At 37.9% G+C, this 27,967-nt stretch overlaps 1 protein-coding gene across 15 annotated transcripts in view; it reads left to right on the top strand.

Moving 5' to 3' along the window:
- Nucleotides 1-27,967, top strand: part of TCF4 (transcription factor 4) — a 344,633-nt gene that overhangs the window by 215,740 nt on the left and 100,926 nt on the right. For 12 of the 15 annotated variants that reach the window (XM_032470364.1, XM_032470356.1, XM_014557668.2 and 9 more), the window contains 2 exons: nt 3,098-3,227; nt 3,718-3,767. In XM_032470364.1, the coding sequence (XP_032326255.1) occupies nt 3,098-3,227; nt 3,718-3,767 (180 nt within the window). The remainder of the gene's footprint in view (nt 1-3,097; nt 3,228-3,717; nt 3,768-27,967) is intronic. The other 3 variants (XM_032470370.1, XM_032470361.1, XM_032470357.1) reach the window with 1 other exon arrangement.

Below are 27,967 nucleotides of genomic sequence, written 5' to 3'. Positions count from 1 at the left end.
ACAACATGCAAAACCTGAAATCTTCATAATCCTATTTAAGGCGAAGATGAATCTGCCCATTTTGAAAGGAGACCTTATCTTCCAAACTTAACTTGTATTAAGTATAAATTTATCTTCAGATTTGTATGTATATGTATATATACACACATACATGTATATGCACATGTAGGTGCATTCATGTATAAATGAATGCCTTATCCGTTTTGTGCAATATTTAACTTACCCTATTAAGTTGAACGCCGTTAACTTTTTAAAATTCATAAACTCAGGGTTTTCAGCCGGTGGAAGAATTTGTTTATCTTTCTCAATGCTAAAGAGAGTTAAGTGTGTGACGTAAAGGCCAAACAATAGTAAATGGTCATTGTTCATTTTACAAGCATACTCCACAATAAGAACCCATATATTTTTATCTTCATTTTCCCTAGGGGGAGTGATTAGGGCCTCCTTTAAGTGTGAGGAAACGCTTATTTTTGTATGCTTTAGAAGAATGATTCTATTATCCGAGTGAAAAAGAAAAAGGAACAAACAGATCTAGAAAGCAAGAAACAGGAATGGGCTTTGTCCAAAAAGGAAAAAAAAAATTAGCACGAGCCATTAAATGTTAGCAAATGCTGTCCGCTCTGAGTCCCATGTCACTATACATGGTTCCTGCGGTGGCATGAGACTTGGATGTGTGATTTATTTACAACTGGCCCATGAAATGACTTTCTTTAAAATTAACAACAATCAGGTCACCCACAGCCAGTTAGTTAGCTATCTAGTTATCATTTTATATTTTTTCACAGCTCTGTTGTGAATGCTGCTTAAACACAGTATAGCAAGCCCGTTTGTTGTTAGGTTGACCTATTGAATGCATCTACTTTCCTTGGAGTGAAAACCTTTGCCACCAGGACCAACAAGAATTCAGCACTGGTTAAGCTCATTAAAAAGACAAGAAGGCATTTTAAACCCTATCTGCTGAGCCCTTTTTGGAATATTTCATATTATTTTAGAAAAAGAAAAATGCAGAATTAGAGGTAATGTCTAAAATAGAAAGTTATCAATAATATCATTTCCAGACTCCTCTTTCCATTGAAATGGAGGCTCATTTGTGGATTTATCAAACTGTAAAGAAGGTTGTGATTTCAATCATTCACAACTTTATGGATAGAAATTGCCAAAAAAAAAAAAACAACGTGGACTTCAGTAAATAAAGACTTTCATTAATAAGATTTAGCAAGAGCAAGATTTCAGGGTGAGATTGTAAAATTTTTAAATGCCACTCCCAAAATGATAAAGAAATCATTTGAGGTCATACTGTTGGAGTCCTGATTTACAGGAAACTATTGCAAAGGGCTCTGTATTTTAGTTTGTCACTGCCTTGCATTTTGAATCTTTTCTAAATTCCAAAGAGGCAGTAATTGAACATGCGGATGTCAGATTTTTATCTGGTAAATGATCCGGTTGTATCAGGTATTTGTGTGGTAAATATTAAGATATTCAAAGTGAGTTCATGCTCACGATAGCCTTCCATCCTAAAATCTCATCCTGGAAGTTTTATTTTCAAGTCATGTTTATTATGTGTCCCTTGAAAAGGTCTTAAACTGGAAGGAGTGAACACAAGCTTGTCAGTAGCCGGTTAGCCCTTTATAGATGGCTCATCCAGCACTCACAAAAATCCCTCGGCATAGAGAGGTTCGCTTTATGAGATTTAGCTATATGGCTGTGCAAAGGAGAGGTTTGAATTTTTGATTTTCCAGCTTATGGGTCATATTTGACCAACTGCTTTCACTAGAAGACACGCCACTTTGTTGAGCTATTTAAGGAATCAAAAAGACTGTCTTAATTTAAAACAAGGACCCTTTGTTTTAGTTGGTGACTGCCTTGTGAAATTTTTCAGTTCTCAGCGGGTTAACCAGGGAACAGGGGCAGAGTCATAATTGGCCTATTTAGAGTATTTTGCATGTGAATAGTGTGTTAGTGAAGCATCCCTAAGTCTGTTGTGAGTGACATGGTGATTAGAATTTAGATTAGGGAAAACACATTCTGTACTTTATCAAGGACACTAATTAGTTCAGTCAGTAAAAGTTGATTACAAGTAACGATAAAGTTAGATTTTTTAGTACTTAATTTTAAAATTTCTTTTATTAAATGGTAAATTTGTACTTAATATAAATGGTAGTATCTCCACTTGTTTTCTTGCATATCAGAATAATTAAAAGAACAATGTGCTCAAGGCAGAGTATAATCAGGCGGTTTATAGATCATGGGTAAGTTTCTATGTAGTTTTTAGAAAATGTAGTACTGTTAGATCATCTTGCGTATGGCGTCATTTTCGAAAGTTGAGTAATTTGTCACGCCAGGATAAGTTAATGATATTTGTGGAAGTTTTCTAGTGCTCAGGTGAATGTTTAATCTGTGGAGATGTGTTTTAGCTTTGGAATAGTCCTCAAGAGGGCATTCTGAAGTCCTCTGATGTGTTCCCGTTAGCTTAGAATACCTACTAGTTCTGTAATTTTGGAAGGTAATGTGAGGATTTGAATTTCCTCCTGGTTCAGTTGGCATTTTTCTCTTCTGGGGGTGCTGTGTGGATTCATGGAAGGTCACGCTGTGCCGATGCAGAGACGCAGGGTTTTCGGCAGAAACGAGCATCTACAGCTCCCCCAACCCCCAACCAGTGTGAGCCGCGGGGAGGGGGGGGCACGTTGTGTGCGTCTGAAAAATCAGGTCCTTCCTGGTTCTGGTTAAGGGGAAAGGCATGAATGGCCCCCAGACAGGAGCCTAACTCTAGATAAAGAAAATGTTAGTCTTCCATAAATGCCCTTTTCTTATCAAATGGAAACGTTTAGTCGTCTTAGAAGATGCAACTGTTGTTTAACAAGAGAATCACCACCGTCTCCCTTGCCTTTCCAAAGTAAAGAACTGAAAATTCACAAACTTTGGGATAGCTCCTTCGACGGCTCTTCGTGTTCTTTTTGTCGTGTTGTGTTTTCATTGTTTCAGCTTAGCAGATGCCGATGCCTTTACTGCGTTGGTTTAAGTGCTAACAATCAGTTGGGGGGGGGGTGGATGTGCAAAATTAACCTTGTTTGTTTGTTTTTCCTTTTTAACCTTTTAGCAGAGTCTCCTTGGAGGTGACATGGATATGGGCAACCCAGGAACCCTTTCGCCCACCAAACCTGGTTCTCAGTATTATCAGTACTCTAGCAATAACCCCCGAAGGAGGCCTCTTCACAGTAGTGCCATGGGTAAGGTCTTCCTCTGTTTGAATGCCTGATTATTAGTCTTCTTTCTTTCTTTCTTTCTTTTTTAATAGCACCCTCTCAACCTCTCCTCACCCCCCTACCCTGCAAAAAGACGTAATATTTTGCTCAGTTGTCACACTCATGATCCCGGCCTCCCCCCCCCCCCCCCCAGTAATACATTGGGTGGATATGTTAACAACTTATAGCAGGGGAACTATTTTGGTGTATGCCTATTTCTTGTTTTCTCTTGGCTGCCCATATAAGGAGCCGCTTTTAAAAAATCAAAAAGTTAAATCTCTTCATTTTTATGAAAAAGGCAGAATTTAATTTCTGCCAGGGTGAAAAGATGATAACAGTGCCGACATTTTGCTAAAGGAACGATGTAAGAAAATCTGGTGGAGTCTAAATGGCTTCGCGATGTAATCTGTTTTCGTTTGGAGCATGGGCGTGCAGGGGACCTTACTGCCTCCTCATTTTTTTTTTTTTTTTCCAGAGGTACAGACAAAGAAAGTTCGGAAAGTTCCTCCAGGTTTGCCGTCTTCAGTAAGTACTGCTTGTTTCCGCTCTGTCTATTATTTATTTCGTTCTGCTTTGTACTGATGCGGACGAGATAGGAGTAAATGAGGTTCCCGCGCGAGAGCAGCACGTTTATCTGGATTGCGGACGAGGTGGGACTGACCTGCGCGTGCAGCCACCTGACGCACGTTGGAGTGATTAATGACACGTCCTGGCAGACGGGGTGGTTGTGTTGATACTCAGCAGGTTAAGCTCTGAAGAGAGCCGTGAAAAGGTGCCTGAAGTTGGAGGAGTTTTACCTGTACAGAGCTTTCAGGAGAATTGAGTATTAGTTTCATGTGTTGGTTAAATTCTTTGTCGGTATTATGATGATTTATGGATTTGCATGCGAAAGGAGATTTGCGGAGAGGATTTAGGAAAAATTTACATGGGTTTCAGCCCAGAGTGCAGGGAGAATGTCTCTATTTTCTAGAGAGGTTACTGGGGAAAGGCTGCGAAGGTAGCTGGATCAGCAGCCATTTGTGTCTGGAATATCAGGTGACAACTGGAAGCCAGCTGTAGCCAGAAGCATTCTGGGTCTTTGTGATACCTGCAGTTCTAAGCAGGGGTGGCTGCTGTCTCTCCAGTTGCCAACATAGCAAAAGTTGGTTGTGGTCACGGCTAAATACGTGATATCTTATTCTTAATTCTTACATATATATTCAAATTTGAGTTCCTAGATAATTTTATTTAATTTTGTTTAGAACTAGTCTGTCTTCTCATAATCTCCCTCTTATGTAGAATAAAAATATAAGTTTCTCTCTTCTCGTTTCTTCCCTCTTTTATCTTTTTCTGGGGGGGAGGTTCTTCCTTCCCCCCTATGATTATATTTATATATAGTTTTAATTTGATTTAATCCTGTGTTCTGTAGGGAACTCGTATTCTTTGAAAAGAATGCTAATGAGCTTTATCATAAGTTCTTGTACTCTAAAATAAAATTATACTTAGATTTCTGAAAATAATAATACCAATCAGCACTGGCATATTTGTTTTATTTCATTTTTAATAAATTAGAAGAATAATAGGTTTTGCAAATGTGCGAAGATTAGATTACCCCAAGCACCTGTGTATTTGCCTCGATTTCAGTTCAGCTCATCCAAAAAATTATTAAGCGAATATATCAGGATAAGCCTTATCAAGGAAAAAAAAACAAATTTTGTATGCTGATTATCATAGACTTGGTAATGTTGAGGAAGCATCACAAAATTATCCATAAATAAAGAAAAATGTTGTGTAAATAAAACTGCCAATGGTGTATGAAATAGTCTCTTTGGACTACCAGTAAGTCACTTAAAAACTTACTGGGTGGTTTATGCTTTGAATTTCTCTGTTGTCTTGAAATTGACTAATAACCCTTCAGGTTTTTATAAGCGTATTTCAAGCTTGAAGTTTGTGGTGGATTTAATGTAGATGAAACTTTAGCTTTTAATAGCCTTTATGACAACTTCAAATGATATAGTCCTCACAGCTGTTTACATTTTAAACATGCCTGAACCTAATACGGTCAGTATTAAATACAAAAGGGGACCTTTGAATGCTCTGAAATGATGGAGTAACTCTTTGCTATAAAAGCCATGGAAAACTTAAAGCTATAGGAGTCTGTTTATGTCTCATATTCAAATAAACTTCGTTGATTTTTTTCCAATGCTAAAATTATGGAGAAAATTTCACAATTTCTTAGGAGTGCTTTGGTGTGACATCAGATATTATCTACCCACGTAATCATTGTCAACAACAATGTCTCAATTTACTGTAAAATTTTAAGCATTTCTAGAGAGCTCGCTGGCCACTATAGAAAATTTCACTGGTGTAGTTTTTTTTCTTCGCTGTTAAGACAATTATGTGCTGCTGATTTGATGTCTTATGTTCAGAAATATGAAAGTATCTTTCCTTTCTCCCTGAGTAAATCTAGAACTGGAAATTTAGTTTGTATGATTTAATTTTTGTTTTTTGGTGGTCAGTTTAGGATTTCCTCTTCTTAGAGAATTTATGTTGGCTAAATGTTTTAGTGGTCCTTAAGAAACACGTTGGTAAATAGAGCCTCTTTGTTGAAAGACAAGGAGGGAAATTCAGTTGAAATCAAAAGATCCTCTTTAAAAAATTTTGTTTGTTTTAGCAAGAAAAGTAAGTTTGGTTGATTTTAGAATCCAATCATCTATTTATTGTCATTACTTACATAAGAAATCTCAGCTCTGTTTTAATAGCAATTTAACTTAGTTTATATTAGCTTTGTTGTATGTATTGAGTTGCTTATTACTGATAACAAAATCCACATGCCTTACCACTGCACAAAATATAGATTTCAATTTGAGCTAAAGAGATGCTCTGCATTAGATGCTGGAACACTTTTGCCCCAGTAGATACTATATTTTCACATTTTCAGAACTCGGCCATGCTTAGTCTCCTCTCAAGCTCCAATAAAATTAGGAATTTTTATCCAATAGGAGATACTTCTAAAGCTTACTTCAATATGCATGAATATTTTTGTAACAAAAAATTGGGGATGAGAAAAGGTTTCTTTTGGCAGGATTATGACTAGATAAAGACATTTACATGTTTTCTTCAATACATATTTACCGTGATAAATAGTAATAAATCTGTCACAATCTGTCCTGTCAAGTCACCTCCCCCCCTCCTTTTCAAAGTGGGCCCTTTCTCTTCCTTAACATAAGCGAAGACCGTTTCAACTGTCACGTCTCTGATCAGATATTATTTATGGCACATGCAGGGTTGCAGAGGCTGGATGTCTCTTGCTGCCATTGGGCTGGATGTTCACGGGAGATCAGGAGAATGAGGGGCTTGCCTGGCCCTGTTTTTGAAAATAACTGCAGCATCTGTGGGAGAGAGAAAACATAAGCCTGGCCCAGCATCATGCCATGGCTCTGGCAGGATCCTTGTGTCTGCACTGCGCACTGCATTAGAGACCCTGAGTCACTGCAGAACATGACAGTGATAGGTGGGTGGGAGAGCCAGCCCGCAGGGCCGCAGTGCACAGGCGCAGTGGAGGGAAGGAGGTCTGACCCTCTGGAGAGCAGAGGCCTGTAGGTAGGGCTGGGGTGATAGTTTCTTAAAGGAGAGGCTGTGCGAAATGACAACTATCTAATTGCCCACAAGACCCCGCATAGGAATGCAGATTATTTTCAGGTTCTCTCTTCCCATTTTAGCATGTTGCTCTGATTTTCAGTAACATCTCAATTTCTTATGGCTCTCACCTTCTGATGAGTCTTCAACAGCATAGCTTCGTCCTTTGTGGATGCCGGAATTTATTTTGCCCAATTTCTTGCATCCGCACGTGAACGTGTTGTTGGTTCAATTGCTATACCTCGGTTTTTCTTTTTGAAACCGTATAGCATCTTATATCATTCAACTTTAATGCTCCGTCCAGCAAATTCCATATCTTTGTACAGCATAATCTTCATTAAATCATGAATTCTTGCAGAGAAACGTATACCACATTAAATCATATTTTTGGGGAAAATGACCCACGATGCTTAAAAATTAACATGGAAGCATTAAAATCTAGAGAGCAAGATAATTTTTAGACTGGGCCGTTTAAAAATACTTTTTCCAAGCACACAGGAAAAGCACAGACACAAAGACATTGTCTTTCAGAAACCTTATTGTACCTCCCAATATGTAAACACATAAAGCCTTCATCATTTTATAATTTGGAATGTTTCAAAATGATACACATTTAACTAGAGACTGTTAGCAACTGCAGTCATTCTACTTCAAACATTGATGGAATTTGTCTCTGCTTCTAATCCAATTTTGAAGCTTCAGTGACAATCTTAACTGTCATGCCCAGTTGAAATTCCTGAAACTTCAAAATTCTCTGGAATTACGAAGTTGTGTCCTTACAAATAGTCTATGACCTCTCTTAGTACAAGTTATCTTTTTTTTTCAAACCTCATTTTTCAAGAAAAATCCATTTTTCAAGAAAAATCTATTTTTCCACGTTCAGTTGCAGTTTTTTTTGGTTTGGTTTTTGTATTTAAATTCAGGAGACTCTAACAAGCTTTGCAGTAAGTGGTCAGAGATAATTTTGAACACATGAATTTTAATTTAAGGACAACAATCTACACTATCAAGTACCATAAAGATTCTAAAATAATCTTGGACCCTCTAAGAAAATCTGAGGTGTGAGTTAATCATTAGGGGGATTTGAAAAATAAAAACTCAGTGTGTATGAGGTAGCAGGTTTACCAATTTTCATAAGGAAAGAACTCTTAAATATAATAAAATCTAAAGTCTGAATGAGATGTTCTTTTACAGAAGAGACTCTTAGAAATAGCAGGAAAAGTTGGATATGGCTGACAGCATTAATCATTCTGTGTTTTCCATTATGTAAAAATCTTCATATTTGAAGGTTGCAAATATGATGTTGAGTTTATAACCTGCTATTTTTAGGGGAAAAAAAACATTTTTTTTTCAAATGCCTGGGGAAATTACAATCTAAAAGAGAAATTGGTCATTTTTTTTCTTAGTAGAAGCCCAGAAATTATATATGATTGAAAAACTCAATACCTAAAATACTTAATTTCTCCCCATCACTTCTGAAATTGATCTTAAGGAAAAATCATAGTGATGCTTTTTCATGTGAATTAAATGTTAACTTAGGTGATAATACAACTTTCGCTAAAATAAAATTTACGTTGATTCTAAAATGAACAAAGCATCAGCCACCTGTGCTCCATCCTGTGTAGAAAAGTCTGGAATAAGCCAGTTGTGTGATAAGATATAAAAGGAGGGGCCTCTTCAAAGTTCATTCCTAGGTAAGTAGATACTTTGTGAAAAAGTTTAACTGTAGGTGTTTACATTAAAATACTAGGATCGCTCACAATAGAAAACTTTAAACTTAGAGTGCCCTATTTTCCAATGAATGATACTGAAATATGAAGTGTGGGTGTTAAAATTATGCTTGTTTGTTATGAATCTGTCTAGGCAGAGAGAAGGTGAAGGATAATGCAATTAAATCACCCCAAATAGGACAAAAGTAACATTCACAGAATTTACACAGAATATGTAACATGACCATTGGGGAACGCCTTGAAAGTTGAGAAAATATTCATTACCAAGATAGTATTTTTTTGTTGTTTTTCAGTTAATACTGAAGTCCCTAAATCAAAGGCTTCAAAAGTTAGCGTGTACATGGTTTCCTTGAAAACCAATCTTACCCTCTCCATGGCAGTTATAGGCTATGTGGAAGTTAGGCTGTTTTTTGTTTTTTGTTGTTTTGAATTACTGGTTGTGAAACAAGTATAGGAGAATCTCTGTATTTAAGTTTCATTGGGAGTTCTTATTCCATTAAAAATATCTCAAAGAGCATGTAAGATTCACTCAGTTATACACCACCTCATACCATTAGACGTTCCAACCTCTCAGGAGTTTGCTAAAACAGTTTCTATATTTTTGTTTGGAATTTCAGAATAATGAGGGTCCTCTTCTACCATCCTCTCTGCCTTGAGTCCTGCTCCCCTTAAAAAGGTATCTGCTGGCTTGTGCATATTTTTAAATGTGAGAAGAAATGTGAGGGAGAAAGCAAAACACTTAAGTTAACTATGGTGGAAAGGTTTGTGTATTTCTGAGCTCTGCTGAGGTTATCTTTACAAATGAAAGAATATTCACCCAAAACACTCAAGACGGAAGCAACCACCTAGCTCTCTCCACCAGAGAGACTCCGTCCCAGCCAGCTTGATCTGATTATCCTCCTAAGCACCTCTTCTAAGGTGGTAGGCGTGATAAGGCTCCCCTCCCACCCCATTTTTTAACCAGGTTTTCAGTATTTCACCCGCCAAGATTTATCAGGACTTCTGTTGAAATTTCAACAACTGGACCAGTAGCACTTGGTGTAAAACTGGACTTGTGTGTCGAGAAAGGAGAACTACATTTCAGGGAGCTGTTGTTTTGAACCTTATTTTATCACGTTCACTGCAGAGTATGTTTTGGTGTGAAGTCTTGGACTCCATCTGAATGGTTTAGTTATTAAGAAGCTGAGGAGCTGCTGTGAGGCTGCTTCACCTAGAGAGGGTTACGACAGGCTTCCGTGTGTTTTGAAATTACAGAAACTTGTTCTGCAGCGTCTGGCTTAACTGTGAATTTATGTTGTATCTGTGGAATGATAGAGATGCTTGGCTTAAGTTTTGGTTGAATATCATTTTTTTAAACTTTTAACGTTTCATTGGTTGAAACCTTTGTTTTATTTTCTAACATTGTGAACTTTTCTCATTTTCTCCCGATTACTGAAAACTCTGCTTTTTCAAGGTGCGTTTTCCCGGTTTCAAGCAATTCTGAAATTTTTGTTTGAAAGTTACAAGTCAAAGTCAGGTCGAACCTGAAGGACTTACTAAATAAGATGCTCTCAGAATATTAGCAGTAATCCTGAAAGGAATGAAGAGTTTTCAAAAATAGCAAAGTTGTATTTTCTTACGGCAGGTTAAATTCTATCTGGCTGTTGACAGACACTTGCTTTGTTGTTTTCTTTTTTAATAAATTGCGCTGACTTCTTAAACTGAACGTAAAGTTGCATTTCAAAGCAACAGCGTGAGAGCCTTAGCCTTGATCCACTGTCCTAGTGTATGTGTGTGTGTGTGTGTGTGTGTGTGTGTGTGTGTGTACACAGGAACATGCTCCTTTTAAGAGAAATAAGAGCTTTTCTAAAATTCGGTGCAAAATGTGTAGTTTTAAATACTCAGTTATTTTATCTCAGAACAGCAGCATGTGAATGGTTCCGATTTCTTTTTTTTTTTTCTTAGTTGCAGCTGTCTCATGCGTGCAGAGTTCCTGGAGGAGTTTCATGGTTTGCTAGAGCTTACACTCCCTCTTCAGAGAAATTACGGTAGTGCAGGAGATTCTGCATCTTGTCCAATTTCAGGGTTGAAAATAAAGATGATTTTAAGTTCCAGCGAGAAGTATTGATTTGAATTCCTAGAGAATTTGCAAATTCTGTTTTGAAAAGAAGCTGATAAGAATTAGAGTTAAATGTTTAGAGACACCCACTGTTGTCTCTTGTCTAATTTTGTCATCCGAGGAATTAATCATAAATGTCCTGCTAGGGTTGAAACTTGATACGGAAGCGTTTACTTCTAGAGGAATCAGAGGAGGATCTGTGTGTAGATTCAGTTTCACTAAATTTATCTTGAGGATTCAGTGCAGCAGCAGAATAGTGACATTTCTTTGCGGAGTCCCCTAACGTAGCCAACTCTAAAGAAAATTTTTTTGGTGTATTGCCCTGTGTCAGTCATGTTTTCAGCCATGGTGATTAAAAAGCATTTTCTTTGTGAAATGTGGACTCAGATTAGAAAGACGTATGTTTTCCCAGAAAAATTACCCTTGTGGCCCATGCCTTCCGTGCACATACAAAAACTGTCACTGTCACCACTTGCTTTTCCCGTCTAGGGATTTTAGAAAAATGCTGTTTTGGAACCCTTATTTTGATATCATCTGAGACAGAGTTCCTCACTGTCTGCAGCAGCCTCCTCCCTCCCAGCCCATATCATTCTAAATATGCCTCCTGGATTATACTTATAATAATATTGTAATGGCTTTCATTCTACCGATTGGCACAGTATATCATTATATCATTAGATGCTATGAGAAGGCAGTTTCAAGTAGGTGGCTAATTCTTAGCGTTAATGTTTTCAAGCAACCCTGTTTGGGGAATTCAGTTGTTCAGGTGTATAAGCCCAGGGTACAATAATATTTTCTGGCTTGCTCATTATGACACGAACTTGAAGTACAAAATAATTCAACAATAAGTGGAGTATAAAAATTGGGGCTTTATCGTAAGACAGTCTAATAGCTTGAGATGTTAGCAGTTGAGATAAAAATAAAATTTGTCTAAGGATGCAGCAGCCCTGAACTCATTTCTCATTTCTGCCGAAGCTGAGATTTTAAAAGAATACTCATGGCCTGATGACGAAGACTTGTTGAATCAGTTTGAGTTTTTTCCATCATGAAGCTACATAGAAAATCAGCCTATTTCTGTTAATGGTTGTACTATTTGAAAGTATTGTTATGTAATAAAAAGGTGTAAATTCTGCCGCTTACATTATGCTTAATAGTCAGGCATATGCTTCGTGAGTGAAATTTCACTATCAAAACCTCTGAGTTCCTCACGTAGTGCCTTTATATGAATTTTATTGTTAGATGCATATAAGACATTGTCACCCATGATCTGTGGCTTAATCGATCGTGCTGGGAAAAAGAAAACAGAATTAGGCATATTTATTATGGGCAGATATAGTTGGAATTATAAAATCCAGCCCCCAGTAAGTGATTATTTTACAAACAATGCTATTTTGCTTTCCCTTTAATAAATTACATCAACAATCTGGCTGTTCAGTGGAACCTATAATAAGCTGGGAGCGCCCAGGTGGGAGGGGAAAAATGCATTTGGGGATGTTTTTAATTCATTCATTTCTTCTTTCTTCATTTACACTTATTCAAGGCATATTGTTCAACTGAACTAAAAAGCATACATGCCATGTGTCATGTAACATTTCTTTCTCTTCAATAATATACCCTTTTTCAAAATTTTTGTACAATTTATTTTTTTATTTATTTTGGAGGGGGTAATTAATTAGGTTTCTTTCTTTCTTTTTTAATTGAGGTTCTGGGGATTGAACCCAGGACCTCGTGCATTGTGAGCCCGCGCTCTACCGCTGCGCTGTATCCTCCCCTCCAGTATATCCTGTATTTAAATTGTGAAGCTTCACAACTGAGGTCCTTCATGTTTAGGGAAATTCTCAGTATCACTCCTATCCCGATTTGGGGAATGGCCTCAGCGTTTTAAAGAGCAGAAGGTCTGGCCCTTTGAGAAACTGGTACATGCCAAAACTAAAACCCCGTGCAGTGTGACGCGGGGATGCTCTGTCTGTCCTTTGTTATGGGGATGCTGAATCCCCGTACTCACTTGTAACCACCTTGAAGAGGGTCAGGGTCTTGGTTTCCATACATCTTTTTTGTCCCGTTTTTTTGCTCATGTATTTCCAGCGAATGAATATAGTAATGAAAGTGGAAGAACAGGGTGGAAATAACACTGCACTAGAAGTAAAGAGATCTTCCTAATTTGATGTCTGATATCTTCTCCTTAAACACCCAGTGGCTTTGGTTAGGTCACAGACCTATTTCCTGGTCTACAAAATAGGTAGAAATAGTGCCTTGCTTAATGAGCTGATGGAGGCGTACTTAATAACAGACCCTTCCCCCAGTGCTTACTCTGTGTGAGACACGGAGCTTGTGCATCTGTTGAATCATTTATTCCTACAGAAGTCTTATGGGATGGGTACTACTCTCCATTCATGGATAAAGGAATGCGGCACAGAGAGGTGAAGAAACGTGCCAGTGGTCACACAGCTAGTGGCAGAGCTGGGACCGTGACCTCGTCAGTCTGTCTTCAGGGTCTCTGTCTGTGTCCTTAACCGTGAGACCATCGCAAGTCAGAACACTTTGGAGATCAGAAGCTCTCTACAACCAGGTTGTTGCTCATTTGGCATGTATCTGATGGTCTGGAATAAATTACATATTCCAAAAACTCATCTCACTGTGGAATGACCCTCTGTGCCTCTGAAATCACTGGTTATAATGTACAGCTTCTGCCCAGGAAGGTCCTTTAGAAAATCAAGGCATTCCAGGATAGCATTTCTGTAACAGAGACAATATGATCTAGTGGTTAAGAGCTTGGAATCTGATCACCTGGGTTTTCAGTTGGCCCTGCCACTTACTAGCTACGTGGCTTTGGGTACATGATGTAATATCTTTGACTACTTCCCTGAAAAATGGGGAAAACAGACATGGCTTCTAAGGATATTGTGGTAAATAAATTACAAAAAATATATAATGTGCTTAGCACAGCCCTGATGCATTGTAGAGAGCTAAGAAATCATAACAGCTGACGATAATAATGATCAGTGCTAGCAAAGTTAACATCAGCTACAAAGTAACCACTTTTCTTTTTGGTACTGGAGAAAAATTTTAACAGTCAGCTTACTGGAATAGTTCACAGCAGAACAGAAACTAAGACCAGCATCTCTAGTGCATTCCGAAAAATTCTACCTCACGAAGGCCACTGGCTTTTTCTGAAATTATGAAATATTCCAAGCACTTTCTGTACCTCTCTGTCCTTACAAATAGTGTCTCCATAAGCCCTAGACACCCAGTCAGCCTTTTTAATCATTCGGCTTAATCGCTCTGCAAAGTTTGTGTTGGAAGTGAGTACTCCATCTTTTTTTCTTTCGAAATAGGATGTCAGGCCAAGACGACAGAGTCCTCATAATATGATTCTCTCTGCCAATAATTTGTTTATGCCTAAATCAGCCCTGCCTCTAAGTGATAAGGAGATACATGCGTCTTAGTTCATATTCTATCAGTGTCATTCTGTAATCGGCCCGAAACGGGGCTTCCGAGTGATGCTCGGGTCTACCTCTGTGGGGCTGGCTCTGGTACCCATAAAAGAGCCGGTTAGGCCTGGGGTTTTGGCTTCATCTGGCAAGATGAAGTTGCACTGACTAGGTGGGTATGTGTGGCAGTTTGCTTCTCTTCTAAAGTAAAACAGAGTTCGATTTGTTTAGGTCTGTTTAGGTCCATTTCTAACATTAAACAGGAGTATTTATACAGATGTTTTCAGGGAAAGTCAAAGAATTAGAGGATTCTGGCCTTCGCTGCCTTGTAATGTGTTTTTTTCTCAATGCCATTGCTGAATTCTTTAGGAAAAAGAAAAGTGTTTTTACTTGTTGACTATGGAGAAACCTAAAGTATTTTTGTTTTAAATATGGGCTGATTCGTAAACTCTTCTTGCATTTAAAGAAAAAAAAAAAGTCTGCCAAAGATGGTGGAAGAGAGAGAGCACGACTGATACATTTTACAGCACATCTCTCTGCCCAGCCAGTTTTAATGCACAGCAAAGCCAGGCCCCGCGTTAGATTCCTCAGGAAAGGTCCCTTTTGGCTGGACCTCGTGTCCCCAAGCAGCGACTGATGCTTCAGTTCACAGGGAGGGAACCTTTCTCTGGGAAGCAGGAGAGACCCCACCGAGCCGACCCTCATTTGTAGTCATTGCCACCTTGTGGATTACAAAGGATACTGGTTTTCATCAAACTCCCATTTCAATGTGGCTTTTTATGGCAAGTGCACTTTGGCAAAGGATTGCTGGGTTCCTCACCGAAAGGATCCTGGTTTGTTCAGCAACACCTCACTTCTCTCCCCACATTTCATTTATGATTCTGATGAGAGTGTTTTTTCAGGAAACACACATTTCACTTTTTGACCTAGGAGCATCTGTTAGATTTTTTTTTTTAATACTACTTTGGCATTCTGAAAGTGTTAATGTCTTTCATATCTGTTTAATGCTATTTAGGGATATTTATGATCACCTCTTGGTTACTCAGGGTAAAGTGTGTCGCAATTTTTTTTAAACAGACAGGAAAGCATTCACATGAGGAAACAGATTGCTTTAAACATGTGCTTCCTGTGACGGTGAAAAGAACAAATTAGATTTAACACTGTGTAATGAATGCATAAATGTGTACATTGAAGCTTTTAAAAGCTTTATGTTCAGTTCTGGTCACAACCAAAATTGAGTCACCTGTAAACACGAAAGATGCCTCGGTTACCCTCAGATTCCTGAAACGCCCAGGAATTGAGACCTTCACCTGATGCTGCCTCACTGGCATCATAAAAAGAGCGATACGTTAATGCTGCAGAGAGAACACTGCAGACACACTCAGGGGTTAAACCAGGTTAGAGGCAGATGCAGTGCATTTAGCAAAGAAAGAAGAGTGTTTAGGGGACAGAAAGGGTGGATTTTTATGATCATCTTCCTCCCTCTCTGAGAATCAGTCATGATAACCTATTCTTCTGACCCCCTCAATCGTCCTCTTTCTCGTATGAGAGGAAAAAAATAAGCAAATCTGATGCTTACTTACTGGCATCTACCAAGATTTAATTACATAAGAAAAGGACTCCTTTTCTTGCGTAATTCAGTTTGCGCTCCTGTAGGCTGGCTGGCAGGGAGTGAATAGAACATGAGTTCAGATTTCCAGTTAGACACAAGTGTTGAATTGGAGGGCATGACTCCCCTCCCCAGAAGAGGCTCGCCTCGCCATGTCTGTCTGAGCCCCGAGGACAGTGTGTTTCCTTCCCCTGTGCTTTCAGATCAGAGGATTTGTGGCAGGCTCGCCATCTCTCTGGCCAGGGAAGGCCAGGACAGAGTCCCTTGGGGGAGGGCACATAGTTTGGGGACATCTGACTCTCCTCTATCGCATACTGAGGAACTAATATCAAAACAGACTGCTTGTCGCTGCACGGTGGGGCAGTGCTTTTTTTGGCTGCCGTGGTCGGAACGAAATGGGCAAGCTCTAGTCCGCTTGGCATCAGAAGGGGCCCAGGGAAGCTGGGAGATCAGAGTCAGACTGTGAATAAAAGTAACAGCCAATGGTTAACTTCCTTTTTGTGTGTCACTTGGCAGCGAGGCGACTGATGGCGATTTTTTTTTTTTTTTAACGTGGGTGAGAGTTCAGTGCCCTAGGAAGAGCCGGAGACGCTGTTACTGGGTTTCCTCATGTAGTTGACTTGTGTTGATTTCTTGAGGCCACCACAGCTGTACCCAGTGCCAGCTCCAGGAGCTGTACACATGGCCTGTCGGACTTCGGAGGAGAAAGGTAATCAGATGAGGGGTGATCCACCCAAAATCTCGCTGCTGATCACTAGGAAGTCACCGGGAAATCAGATCCTTGCAGGAGGCAGGCGTGCCAAAAGATAAGATATGCACTTGAATGGATATTCCCTTGTCTGCAGACATCCAAAGATATTTTTAAATTATGCTATTCCGCATCCCTCATCTCCTATCAAAGATTCAAATCAGTTTTGGACTGCTTGGAAAATGCAGGGCTAAAATAGCCAGCACGGATGGGGATGAAATCACCTCCTGCTTTTTGCGAAGGTTGTGGCTCCCGGGTTAGTCGTGTTATGTTCTTTGAAGGATTCATTTGGAAAAGAGTTGGGGAGAATTTCTAGCCTCCCTCAAGATTTTCCTCCCATGTCTCTGTTTGCAAAGAGCTGTTCCCCAAAGGCGAAAAGAGCGAGTTGCCATCTTGAGGAGTGAACCGTGTGTTTAACGAACACCAAATGGTCTCAGAGTCACCCTGGAATTTTCAATATATCTAGCTGCTTTCCTGTACTATTTATTCCCCTAACCGTGTGTGCAAGATATCAGTAAGATGACCAACTTCTGACAACCCTAAAATCAGGGAAGGAAGCTTAGAAATAGAATACCATTTGTCTAGTAATTAGAGTGTATCTCTTAAGAGTTTGAGAGAATTCTGATTAACCTTTCTGTTCCCACATTCTCACATAAAATTAGCACACCTTTTAAATTATTATCTAGTATTTAAACACATTTTTGAGTCTTCTTCATGCAACAGGTTCTGGAGACACTTAAAAGTGTGTTATAGGTTTCTAAAAAACTTCATTTTTCTTACATTTTAAATGTTCTGTTTGTGCAAAATTTCGAGAATCACCATAAGGGCTTCTTTGCATTTTTAATTTAGTAACTAACATATGAATAAATTTGCATATTAATTAGTTGCAGATTAAATCATGCATACATAATTGCCTCCTTACTGTGTTTAATGTTTGTCAAAATCTCCAGCCTGGTTTGATGGATGTCGTATGAAAGATTACAATTTGATGTACCCTTGGAAGTATTTACACCAATAATGCAAGATTCTTAATAGCAGAATTCTCTAGTTATATACAGTTACTAATAAACATGTAAGATAGGTACATGTCCCTTTGACTAAAATTTTTTTTTCTTTGCACCAAATCATTTACTATTCATAATCATTAATGCATCTCCTAATTATACAGCATATGTCTGTTAACCCTTTCATTGCTGGTCTTCAAGTGGTAGCTTCTTTTCTTTCCTTGCCCTCTAAAGGAAGCAAATTATTTGACAGGATTCTGAAATAACTGCATTGCTTTTTACCTCTTTCGCGTCGAGCGGATGGACACACCTCCTTTGCCATTTACTTTAACGTACAGTTGAAAATTACATAATCACGCTGTATTTTCCAGTTAAAGGTCAGGAAGTGACCCACATGCCCACCCTTTGTAGCTGATGGGCTTCTGCCCCTCTTTTACCAAGGCTGAAAAGAATGCAGATATTTAGATGCCTTCATGTTAAATGGATACAATATATACACACAGATAGATAGATAACACACTCCATTTAGGAGGGTACTTATAGGATAAATAAAATTATTTAAATAATATTTTATTCCATTTTGAATATTGTAATGCATTTAATGTACTGTCATCAATTATAGGATGGATATGTTTTTGTTTTCGTTTTTGTTTGTCCTCCGGCTGAGACCTCTGCTGTAGAAACTGACTAGTAAATGGACGGTCCTGATTTAACATAGTTAAAAATATATATATATGCCAATAAATGTTCGTTTTAATTAATTCCTCAGGTATTTAATTTTTTTAAGTTTTATTTTGCTCATGGAAAGAGTAGACCAACTGGCTTCTTTTTTTTTTTTTTTTTTGCTATTTTGATGTCTAAGCTGCTTATCACACTGTATTACCCTGCATTAATGAGTATTCCTACTGTGCAAAATTCTATCAAAAATGATGGTGTGAATGTCATTTTTAATTGGAAGTTTATGCAGTCAGATTTATAGTACACAGCAAAAAATATGTACGTAGTTCTGCTCCAAGCCTTTTTTAAGGCTATTGATCTTTTTGGTTTAAGTATACATCTTTATCAAGCCTGACTTTTAATTTAGTGTGAGAGGCTGGACAAATATTGCTATGTTTGTGTGAATACCATCGTTGGGGGAAGAGGGAAACTAAGGCACAGGCCAATTATACTGCCCTTTAATAGTATGAGGAATAAATACAGGAATTACCCAGAGTCTATTTTCAGGGATCCCTTTTAAACATGAAGCTTGCTGAACAATTTTATATGTTCCACCGAAGTCATAATATTTGATTTCTGTCTATTTTATTGTTGAAAGCCTTGCATGTAAATGCCTAGTAAAGAGATGAAGGTTAAAATGAGACCAGGCATAAAGTCTTGCTTTCCTTTCTTTGATTCTTCCTTAGGAGAAATCATACCTCCTGGATCCTCCCTCAGGGTCATTTTTTTTCCCCCAAACACAGGGCACAATGAACTATTTATTGATCTAGCAAAACATTCTTATGCAGCACACAATATTGTATTCGGTTACTTAGCAAAGAGAAAAATAAAATGAAAGCTGCAAAACTTATAAAAGGAAGCAAACAGTCAGATCTAAAACATCATATTTATCCACAGCCATTGTGCCTAGGTAATTCAGGGCATATGGTATGTAAATGATGTTTGGAGATTCTTGCCAAATCTACACACGATGGGATAAATTAAGGACAGGTTTCCCTGGGTGTAAGTCCCATGATTGTGGCCGGCACACTCTGCTCCGATGTGTTTGTTCTGTTCTTGTCTTTCAGTAAGAGTGTCACACAGCCTTCAGTGGCCAAATCTGGTCCTCAGCCGACTTTTGAGGCATTATTTTTGATTCCTAAGAATCGATTTTATATTTAAACTGAAAATACAGTACCAATCTGCCAAACCTTCCTTTTGCCCCGACATTTGAAAAGTAAGATCTGAATAATTCATCAGTATGTGTTTGGATATTGCCCATTTAAATGGTTATTTTTGACAATGGAAATTGAGTGCCTCTTAGCCACTGAAGAAGGGTGTTACTAACTGGTAACTTTTCTCTAGGTTAGGACTAAGATGTTTCCTAGAACAGGCATGAATTATTTTGAACAGTTAAGAATTTTAGTTCCAAGTTCACCAGGCCATAACTCGGGTTACCAGTGTCAGTTATTTAATTTTGAATTATTACTTGTAAGTATGTGCTTTCACCTCTAGGAAGGTACAGTCACTATTCCTTTCTGCCATTTAAAACTTATTTTAAGCAGCCAAGAGTTCATACCATTTTCATTTTTCTGAAAGGAATTTTTTTTTCTAGGTTGGGTGTTTTAGCCCATAGTTTTAAATACATTAAATTAAGGTCCATTTTGATTTATCTTGGAGCTGTGTCTTTGAGGATTTGGGTCGGAAATGGTGCCACGTCTTTTTCTGCTGGGATAATTCTTCAGAATATCTAAGTAGTGCATTTACTCTGAAGACTCACTTATGGTGCAAGACTTACACATTATTAAAAAGAAGTTATATCAGGCTATTTTAAAGTATGTCGACCGTGATTTAAGATATTTTGTTGTTTTTATTATTAAAAGTGCTTGTATTAAATCAAACTGTTACTTTTTAAAAATAATTTTCTTGATACGATCATTTGATTTGAATGAGCGGTTGAGACTTTTTCTCTACAATTACCATTTGATTTGTGAGACACAAATCCCACGCAGGTTACTGGATGGAAAATGAAATTAAGCGCAGTCCTTGTCCATTGCTGTGTATATCGGGTAAAATCAGGGGGAAGAAATACCCTTGAGGTCAACACAAATCAACACTGCTTGACACAGATCCAGTTAAAAAGTCGTGTGAGTGGTCTTGTTTCTGGAGGAGTTCGCATAATTTTTGTAGTTTGCGAACTCAGGTGAAGTTTCGAGCTGCTTATTCTCCAGCCGTCCCTTGGTTCATTGAAACTCCTTTGCACAGCTGTGCTCCCAGCTCAGCAACAGAGAACAGAAATAATCTCTGCTGGAAAATAAAGCTCAGTCGGCCTTCCAACTTTACTGGGAACTCGCAGCCTTCCGAACAACAAAACGGATAATCACAGTTGAGATGACAGAGTCCAGATTAGATGTATGACACAGTAGGGTGGCATGGCCCCAGTTTCCTCCCATGGTGCAAGCACCGTAAATGCCAGCACGTTAAGTACTGGAGCCACTCACTAAGATTTTTGGTTTTAAATGTCAGTCATTGGACCACATTTAAAATGAAGCACCTGCATTTTATTCAAAGAAATTAAGGTATATTGGGATATGCGGAGGTGAGTTGAAGTTCCTTTCTGTGTATTTTTTTCCTGCAAAAGCCATGGATAAAAAAGATCTGAAGGATTAAAGCAGTCTATTTCCATGCACTGTATGGTTCAAAATGACTTAGCCATTTAAAAAGTTTTTAGAAAGAGGGGTATATAAAGATGGAGATAAATGAAATTTGCATCTCTACAGACAACTCTGCATAGCCAATTTAAGATTCTAGCATTTTCCTTCCAAACATCTGAAAATTGGGGATTTTAAAGGAGACCTGGACAGAGGCTTAACTAGTCATTGCTACCAGAAGTCTCTATGATGGTATCAGTTAGTTAAGAAGCTTTTTTAAAAAGGTGTGCACAACTAAAATGATAACTTAGTATATGCTTTCAGACAAAGTTTCTTCTTAGTTAAGGATATTGAAAGGGTATTAACTGTTCACACATACTTATTAGTAAATTGGAGGTAGACCTGATGCATTAAGCTTATTTCATAAAAGAGGACTTCTGTGTGTCCAGATCCCGAGTGTGTTTCAAACCAGTCTTTACAAAATGCTAGTGCCTTTCTCTTTAGGATTCTAGTCAACAGAATTCCATTCATCAAATATGTATATCACCCAGGTAACTGGAGACAGAGAGCATAATTTCTATCATATTGTCAGAAGGGATCTATAGCTCCCCATCTGACGTCAGCCAGAAGGCGTGGGGAGCAACTGATGATCACCCACTGAGCACTGAATCAGCTTACTGCTCAAGACTCAAATTTAAAAATTCAGCAAATATGTATGACACACCTATTAAGTGCCAGGCTTCCTGGATGGTGCAGGGCGGTGGACCAAAGTTACTGCCATTGTGAACATTTATACAAAGATGCCTGTGGCCACAAGTAGATTTCTAAGCGAGAATTCATTTCATACTGCTTCATAGGGGCCCAGTACCCCCATTCCACCTTGTGGACTATGAAGTACAGAGGTTATGGCTCTTCACAGTCCCTGACAGCAATGTAATATATAATATAAAGATGAAATCAACTATGAGATTTACTGTAATTATTGGTGAGTTTCTTTGTTATCAGCATATTTTTAAACAATGAAACAAACTGATATCTTTTTAAAGTTTTTTTCTTCTGTAGTGCCTAAAATCTGGTTCAATGGAACATGTTGGAAAGGACAACAAAAAAGTTAAATATGTGGAAATGACATGGAAAACACCTGCTTCTTTGTTCTGTTTTCCTCCGCGTCATTAGGGAAAAAAATGTCTAGCCATAGGAGGATATGTTGTCCGTCTAAGAAAATGTTTATAAAATTGACTTTTTAAAGTAGACTATAGATGAAATAAGTAGGGGAGAAGTGCCAAGAAAAACTAAAGAGTACATGAAACAAACAGGAGTCTGCATCACACATACTAAGTGGCATACAGTATCACCTCTCAAAAGTGACAATGCATGTATCCATTTTTATATCTTTGGCATATTGTTGGCACAATTAATTATTCCATTGAGAAAATAGCCACACTATACAAGAGAAAGGAAGATAAATTAGATCCTCCAAGCCCCTTCTGTGAAATGTATGTGTAAATGAGTATGTTCTCTGCCAGCCCAGCAAATAAAACTTGGTCTATCCCAAAGCTTCAATGGTTTGTAATCCAGGTAAAGGAAAGGCCAGGCTCATGAAATCAAAAATAATCATTGGAACATTTGAAAACTATGGAAACAATGCATCGTAGCTACGTGCATGTATGTGTTTTATCAGTGTATTGTGGGTATGGCCCTCTTTGAAAATTTTTGTCTGATAATATGCCCATTTTTCCATTTCATGAAGACTTGACTTACATAGAAGTTACAGCTGGCTAGAATGTGTTCTTCTGACAACTCTGGACTCGATCATTTCTGTCATTGTTGAAAGGAAGGAAATAAATCTCTTTTTGTTCCTCATTCACTCAATGAGCAAAAATGTAATCCAGCTCCTGTTATGTACATAGAACATTGTCGGAGGGGAGGGGAGGGGAGGGAAAGTTAAATCATAACCACCACTCTGAAGCTTTATACTAGTTGGGGGGGGGCAATAAACTAGGTGCATGATTTATTTAATTTGGCTGGAGATTCATATATTCTAGAATGGTCCTTATCTGGAAGTGACTACAGAACGTGATTCCGTATGGCTGAGAGCCGCAGATCTTACAGCTGAAGAAAAGGCTACAGATAGTGACTGAGCTTCCAGCAGCTTCTGTGTATCTCTTCCTAGTTGATGAGCTTTTTTGCTTGTTTAACTGCAGAAAGAACTTTTCAGTGTCTTTGTATTTTCAGAGATTAATCGTCCAGAGATAACTTATTGCGATAAAAATGTAAATCACAGAATTTCAAAGTTGGGGGAAAAAGCTGACATGGTCACAATGTAACACTTCTTTATTTGCAACCTATTTATTTATAAGGAAACTGAGCCAGAACTTGAAGCAACATCTTGGTTTCTGGCCTCCAGATCATCCAATAAGGACAGAGGGGACAGGTATGGGGATGGAGGTCTCATCCCACATATTTGGTTGGAGAATCAGAAATTTTAGCTCTTTTGGAAGTCGTTTAAAAGAAAACAGATAGATAATTTAAAAATTTTAGCCTGTTATGTTTAATAATTATCATAAAATACAGTCATGTTTTTAATAATAGTATTAATTATGACTCAAAATGCCTAACTCTGAGAAAGCCTTATGGACACAGTAACTTATTTTTTTACGTGTACTTATTTTTATTGGAAAAAGTATGAGTAGTTGAACAGTTAAAGATCAACATTACTAGCAAGTTGGAAGGACCCAGCCCATGTCCAAAATGGGTAAGACTTAAAGCTCTTAAGTTTATTGTGTTTTCTGTACCCTTTCCTCACAAAGAACACAAGAAAATCTCCAGCTGGGGGTAAGGATGGGAAAGTTGAAATTGTTTGAGATTCTGACTCATCTTAAGCAATATTTAAGTTGTTCTATGCTCAGAATGTATTTGGTAATCACACTCAAAGAAGGCAAAAAGCTGACCAACATTTTGAGAAACACCCTTGTCAGACAAATGGAGGCAGCTTTCATTCCTCTGATTTATAAGCACCATAATCTGCCAGTTTGGCACTGTCAACACTAATGCTAATTATGACCAGGAAGACATTCTTTTAAATCACTTTTTAGCCCATCCATCAATGAATGGAAATAAGATCATTAGTGCCGTATGACTTTTGGGCGCACCTCACCTATACCTGAGTCCACTGGCCTAATGTTAGAAACCAAAATGTATCAGTGTCAAATTTTTGCCTAACAATTCTAATTTCAGTACTGTTTGTATTCAGTGAAAGCTTATGAATTTATTTCTGTTTCATTTAGTAGAAGCTCAGAAGTTTCCTTAATTGCGTCTTATCCCTTTTAAAACCATTTCTTTGGGAATTACTCATGGGATTTGCTGAAAGCTCTTTTCTCATTGGACAATGGTGCAAAACTTATCCCACCTGACTCTTCATGGTCATCTTTGTGTTTCTGTGTAGGGGTGGATATTTAAGTGCTTATAATTAACAGATGAGAGATCATTTATTTTAAAAACTAAATAAGAATCAAGGTCATTTTGAATTAACACAAAAATTTAGGTCAGGAATGGGCCAATGACCAGCTTAAGCTTTAAGGTACAGAACGGTCTTGAGGGAACTTAAATCTGCTCCTCCTTTCTCCTTGAAATACCATTAATTCTTGCTCAAAGTGGCTGATTTCCAGTTACACAAAAGAATATTTTGGGCAGAAGCTTTATAAAACAGGAATTTGAAATAGACATTTCAATAACAGATGTGCATAGGGTGCTAGTCTTGTACGCTCATTCACTTCCACGTTAAAACTTTTTTTTCATTCTCTTCACCTACTTTTAAAATTCTGAGTGTTTATCAGAGAAAGCCAGTGAAGTGCTTGAACATTGTTCTCTGCCCAGCAATTTGTTGTTCTACTTGCTCAATGATGTCAACAAATGTAATCAACAGTTAGAAACCTCAGGAAGTTAGAACTCCCACCCCAAAGGGACTTAATGAACCCCAGACAGTTATTCTCTTTAGAATGAAAATGATTTTCCTTGTGATATCCGCATTTCTCTCTGATCATTTTTGATGCATTGGGAAACCCAATCTTTATTCACAATTTTTAAAAAATTGTGTACATCATGTGCCCAGATTCCAATCTGCTTCATCAGTCCATTTTGTCAGAAGTTGCTCAGATGGAATCCTTCATCCACGCAAACAAACATACCCAGGATTTCCCCTTTAACTTTTCGGGAATTCATTTTTACACGTGCATCAATTTGACGGAAAAAACAGTTGTCATCTTATTTCATTTGATTCAGGTGATTGTGGTAAGCCTGCTAGCTTTCTTCATCTAGGAAGTGCAGCAATCTGAGTCAACTTCCTCCATCTCTGTTTTTATATTGTCCAGTGCGATGCTTCCTCATTGTACTAAAATAGAAATGGTTTGTTTTTCTATCAAACTTGGAGACTGGCTATGGATTACACTAGGTTAGGATAAAGGAATTTTTTTTCCCCCCAAAGAACATTCCACTTATCCCAGGGGAAAAAGAGTAATGTCCTGGGGAAAAAATAAGAAGCATAATGAAGTCTTTTCTCCTTAACTAAAATGACTCCCTTGGTCATCAGAAGTGTCACTGGCACTGTCATTTTCTAATTTCAGTTAATATTTCAGAGTTTTGGGCTCATAAACGTATGGCTTTTGCAATTACAGGTCTTTGCATGAAATTGAGGAAGGAAGAAGTGAACTTCAGTTTGAGTCAAGCGTGCAGTTTACAATGCAGTTAAACATAAAAAGCTCTACATTCAGGTCTTGCAAATTCACATGTTTCACTTTGCCATATCATACATGCCTTTAGATACATGCTTCCCAGTTTCCAGGGTGATGCCATTTTATGTCTCTGGCCTGTTGAGTTTCTTAGAAGGTGTTATGTTCATGTAGGTAATGACATACTCATTGTATTCTTTATCATATTAATGGGAAAACATGAAAAAGTGGGGAAATGACTCTAACCAGATCTAACTGCATGTAAGAATTTCGGAACCTGTTTTTTGCATTTATTTTGCATACTACTTGTATGTCACCGAAACGATGTATGTCTGTGAGTTTTTATGACACCGTATAAAGCAAAATGAGAAACCTCTTCTTTCTTCTGAAGAGAAATAATTACCACAGAAAGAAGACAAGTATTTATGGAACAAAAGTCTGGTTAAAAAAAAATGAGTCCACAGTGCTTACCTTTAGTAATTAGTATGACTGCAAGCTCTCTGACCAGCCAGGAAGAGAATAAATGTCTGATCATGTGATAAACCATTCGGATGTCTGTGAATCCAGGCCATGTAAAAGTAGCCATTTCAAGGTAACAATAGGAAGTCTCTGATGAAGCCACAAATAGAAATTATATTTCACAGTCTGTGCTATCATTCTGATACTTTTCTGTGATAAAAACATCTTCCAAACTAAACTTGCTACATTTGAACCATACAGATACTTAAAACTATTGTACCTGCAATAATCTCAGTGGTGCTAAGAAAATAAGTTTATGCCACAGGGAAGATTAAGATGCCATCAGCTTTATCTCAGTCCTTCATAGGATATGGACTTAACTTCAGAGGAATATTTTTATATTTATGTGACGAGTATATTTATCTGAGATAAGTATTTTCTCCAGACAAATGTGTATTTTGCATAAAAGTTTAGGATAATTGAAATTGAGGAGTATCATTTTTTAAAGTAAAAAAATCTTATGTATTAGAGAACATAATTATTTTACATTCTGAAGAGCTCAGTAGGAAGAAATATAGAAGTGTACATACATACTGGAAGTTTGCTGGTGTCCACTCCTAGATTGCAAGACAGTCTCAAGTTATGGTCATCAGAAAAAAATATTTTTACTCCGTGTGTATGTGTGTCTCTCTGTGTGTATACTTGTGTGTGCCTGCATCCTCCTTTGGGTAATTAAATCTTGTATGAAGTGGATTTTTGTCATCGCAGTTTAAGTTGGTTATTAAACATCAACCCCTCTTTAAAAGATGTAATCTATTGCCCTTTATGAAACATTTTATAATATAACAATCCATGTATATCCATTTACTAACTAAACAACACCATTAATTTAGCTTATGAATTAAATGTTTATAGTGACTCCTACTGGAGAGCAAAAAAAAAAAAATCCAATTGTTCAGCTTCTGAATAAACTAAATTCAGTAATATCTCCTTTTTTCAATGGATAAGGGTAGCCCAGATGAGCTCCTTTCCCTGACTTGGCAAAATTTAGTGGTCATTTAGGTTTAAATATGAGAACATAGATTTTGATACAAAGGCATCAACAGTAGATACATGTATATATTTTAAGTATCCAACTGTACGTACATGTTTCTCTCACCAATAGTGTGATTTGATAGTAGTGCTTTGCTTAGGAGTGGAGAGTTCGGCATGGTCCTGCATTTTTATAACTTTTGTCCATTTTGGTGGGCTTGTATTACCTGTTTTGGGTGGAGACAGCTTTCCTGCTACTCTTTGAGGCGCTCTTATACAGAAGAAAGAGCAGCGGAGGGACAAGGAAACTCATTGTCATTTGTAACAGGCCCCTGATGTGCTGGACCAGTTGTCTTCTCACTTATGTCTCAAAAGAAGCCTTGTGTTAAGATGAGGAGACCAAAACTCAAACTTGTGGTATGACTTGGTCCCAGTCACATACTCTAGAGGAGCAAGGTGGTAATTCACATACAGAAATGTCTGACCCTCAAGTTTAAGCTCTTGAGGTTTTATGAGTTTGCTCATATCCTGATTCCACTGTTTTAGTAGCTTTTGACATATGAAATGTCATCTAAGACCCTGTGCCGCAGTTCTCTGTCTTTAAAGTAGGAATAGCTGTCACAGAGCACGGATTATGAAGATTAAACAAGTGTCGGAACATTGTATGTTCTTTAAGTTGTATATCACGGTACATGTGTTAGCTGTTTTACTAGCCAGTCTTTTGGTGGGGTAGATATTTCCTAAGATAGTTATTTACTTTATAGGTTTGCTTTTTCCCGTTATGTTCTGTGATCACTATATATTGATGAATATCACTATTGTCCTTGGGGGATGACGTTAAGTTAATTCAGCTAAACTAAGCAAAAAGGAACAGCCTTGTTGAAGTAAGCAAATGTCACATTAAAAGAAACAGGAGTTCAGT

Source organism: Camelus ferus, chromosome 30 (genome assembly GCF_009834535.1).
Source record: "Camelus ferus isolate YT-003-E chromosome 30, BCGSAC_Cfer_1.0, whole genome shotgun sequence".
In the NCBI taxonomy this organism is placed as follows: domain Eukaryota; kingdom Metazoa; phylum Chordata; class Mammalia; order Artiodactyla; family Camelidae; genus Camelus; species Camelus ferus.
Note: the sequence above shows the minus strand (reverse complement) of the source record. Positions and strands in the feature narration are given on the sequence as shown.